The sequence below is a fragment of the Brachionichthys hirsutus genome, chromosome 13 (assembly GCF_040956055.1).
Source record: "Brachionichthys hirsutus isolate HB-005 chromosome 13, CSIRO-AGI_Bhir_v1, whole genome shotgun sequence".
NCBI lineage: Eukaryota > Metazoa > Chordata > Actinopteri > Lophiiformes > Brachionichthyidae > Brachionichthys > Brachionichthys hirsutus.
In genome coordinates this window covers 6990276-6993757 of record NC_090909.1, presented here as the reverse complement: position 1 = coordinate 6993757, position 3482 = coordinate 6990276, and the positions used below count along the sequence as shown (strand labels likewise).

The window sequence follows — 3482 nt, the reverse complement described above, 5'->3', positions numbered from 1 at the left end:
AATAACAGTATTACATAAAATCTATTTGATATATTTTCATGAGATTCGACGCACCACATGAATGTTGAATTGGAATAATTCAAATACAGAGGGATATTTTCAGACTTTATTTAATCCAGTTAGTCTCAAAAGACAACCTCTCAAACCTTTCCACCCAAAATGATAAAGAAACAAGAGAAACCCACAACGAACAAACCCAAGACAGAGAGAGCTTTTCTGCAAAATTTGGCATATCTATATTGCATTATTATAGTTTTACAAACAAATGTACAACAAACACATCAAAAGTAGACTTTTATTGTGAGACACTGAGGAGCCGGTTTGCGTTTGTTTTTTGTTTTTCTTCTTTTTCTCGTGTGCCCGTGCAGACCGGAATGAGCCATCACTTCCCTTTTACGAGGAATACTCATACTCCTCTGCACTGCGGCGACCAAAATCCATCCATCCCATGTAGTCCCTGTCCGCTATCCTGTGGTTGGGATTCAGTCCGTCAAGCTTACTGTTCGTGGTGGGGTTTCTACGCACAGAACCTGGGAGGAGAGAGGGGGGAGGAGGGGGAGGAGGGGGAGGAGGGGGTGGAGGCGATAGAGAGAGTGTGTGGAGGAGAAACAGTGCAGGATGGAGGTGAATTAACTCTCTGAGTGTGTTTGTGGAGATGCGAGCAGATTTGCTGCAATAACACAGTAATTGTGACTTAAATCTGATTGTTTCATCCTGTGAGACAACTAAATGGATTTTATTGCTATTAAATAACTTTAAAACCCTTTTGTCCTTTTTTATGAGGAAATATCTGCTGAATTGGGGAACATTTTGGGTGAAATCTGGTACAAATGATAATAACAAGCCTGTTCCTAATGAATTAAAGCACATTTTCAGTGATTGATGCTTTTAATATTAAATTATTCTTCACTTTAAAGAGGACATTATGAAAAACTCACTTTCTACACGACTATTTTGACGGGTTTTGGTCATTATCAACACAAAAACAGCAAAATAAACCATCCAGCCAATCCTGTGTAGTTTGCATAGTTCTGTGTGTGTGTGTGTGTGTGTGTGTGTGCTGACTCTTCCCCTTTTGCTACCGTTTCTGAGAGAGCTGTTTGAGACAGAAAAGAGTGACGCTGTCCTGCAGCATGTTTGCTATTTTGACCACAGACTGGCACAGGTATTTCCTATAAGTGTCTGAGAACTGCGTTAACTTGTGGGAAAGAAAAAAAGGGTATAATATGTGTCCTTTAACAAAATCTTTAGTCAGATTTCATGCCTTAAAATGGCATTTTAGCATTTAGTTGAGCATGTTACTACCTGCTATTTTTGCAATGTAGAGGGGGGGGGGGGGGCGTGCTTGTCGATGTTTTGTGGCTGTTTGGGTGTTTATTGTCCCTCTCACTTAGGTTTGATTTTATGATTTTTTTTGGGGGGGGGGGTGTTTGTTCCTGATTATTTTATCTCATGCTCATTCATCCAGACTTACAACAACATGAAGGATGTTCTGGTAGCTGCTGGACTTTATGGTGACGACAGACCATTACCTTCTCTTCGCGTGTCTGTTTTTCGGTGTGTAAATGTGTGGCCATTCCCATTGCATCTTCACCTGTACATTTTTTGCCACCCTCTTCTTAAATGTAATTCTGATTGAACATGTTTTTATTCCGAGAGTGGGAATACTTGGTAATCAATCACATGCTCAGAGATGCAGTTTTCACTCCACCCACATCCTCCTACATAATACACGCACACACACACACACACAAACACACAGTCTTCCAGCTCCCTGGTGTGCTGGCTACAGAAGGCTTCTTGACGACGACACCTCCCACACTGAAACATGCAAGTGAACAGCGAGCACACAAAGACAGACACCCACCGCCACAATACGAGATTCAGTAGCATGCAGATCATTTATTTTATTTTCAATCTGCACGCTGACATTTTAGATTAATTTTTTTACCTGGTGATTGAGTCTGTTTTGTATTTTATTTGTATTTTTTTTTTACATCTTGTGATGAAGTTTATACAAAAGTAAAAGTTGAATTTCATGTCTGAATTATGTTAAAGTAACAAAACCTTTGGTGCATATTTGTGTTTAGATGTAAACATAATGTATTATGTGTGTAACATGACATGTAACAAACAGTAATACCCACTTTTCAAATAATTCAACCCCAAATTTGCTTATTTTTTCAGTGATGGTGCAAGAATTTCATCACATATTATCCCATTGCAGAAAATTTACTGATGGGGTTACACCTGTGGGAAATGTTCTGCAAGAAGCTGCTGTAAACATGCACAAAGTCAGTGTGTGTGTGCGTGTGTGTGTGTGTGTTCTGTTATAGAGCCCAGATATTCCCGTCCTGTCTCACAGACAGAGAGAGTCCTAAGCACGAAGAACTATGACAAGGTTGATGGGTTATTATCTTGGTATTGAAGAAAGATCAAATAAAGCCACTGGGAGTCATACGGGGAGAAAAAAAGTGAAGTCAGATGGTATGATGAGAATGGCCGGAAGGCTGCGCACACTAATAGTCGCTCTTGCAAACCACAAAAGCTTTTCAGAGCCACTAATTCATTTTACAAAACATGGTGTGCATTGAATCCACTAATTAGCTCCAGAGGGGGGGGCACTTGTCTCTCAAAAATATGTCACCGATATTGTATTTGCTAAATTTGTGTCTTTATACAACAAATCAAACCAGGAGATGCAGAAATATCCCAACACACACCTTTCCTGCTGGAGATGAGTCTTGCCAGCAGCTCACTGAGGTTGGCTCGGGAATCTGAATCCTCCTCAGCCAGGGGAAGAGCTTTTAGCTGGGGGGCAGAACGGCGGTGTTGGAGGTGGTACTCTCCCAAGTTGTGGGCGTCAGCTTCAGGGAGAGCTACTCAAACACACAACAGCAGACGTTGGACGTAACAGTGTACTTAAACGTCATCAATCTGGCTGAGAGGTCTGTACCTTCAGATGGCGCCGAGAAGGAGCGCTGGCCCTCCTCAAAGAGATGGGAGGAGAAGGGGAGCCCCAAACAGCTAGTACACAGGACTACCAGCACGACACACACACACAGTCCTGCAGTCATCTGAGACACAGGTGGAGGAGGAAGAAGCACACAGAAAGGTTAAATGTAAAAATAATATTACATTCAAATCCAGTCTGAATTTAGAGCAGGCGGTCTCCAGCTGTCAGTATTCACACTAAGTACAACTGAGACCATCTGCTTTCATGGATAATGATCCATCTGACAGCGCCAAAGAGGCGCATTTTCACACGGTCACTCGTGGCACCCGCTGCAGCCTGAGTGCAACTTTAGCTGGAGAAATCAGCACGATCGTCAATGCTGGGAAAATGTTTTAATCTGCTGTCAGGAAACATCCCGTGAGACAAAGCCATGAAAATGCATGCGAGAAAGAAAAACAAAGATGCATTAATTACTACATATCAATTTTAAACTGTTACTTTTCACCTGTGAGAAATGTCGTGTCTT

At 41.7% G+C, this 3482-nt stretch overlaps 1 protein-coding gene across 1 annotated transcript; it reads right to left on the bottom strand.

Annotated features, from left to right (window-relative positions):
• Positions 1 to 393: 393 nt before the first annotated feature.
• LOC137903047 (cholecystokinin-like) lies at positions 394 to 3077 on the bottom strand. The gene is made up of 3 exons (XM_068747168.1): positions 2957 to 3077; positions 2724 to 2879; positions 394 to 530 (listed from the first exon to the last, which is right to left on the bottom strand). The coding sequence occupies exons 1-3, from the start codon at positions 3075 to 3077 to the stop codon at positions 394 to 396; spliced, it is 414 nt and encodes a 137-aa protein (XP_068603269.1).
• Between the last annotated feature and the right edge of the window lie 405 nt (positions 3078 to 3482).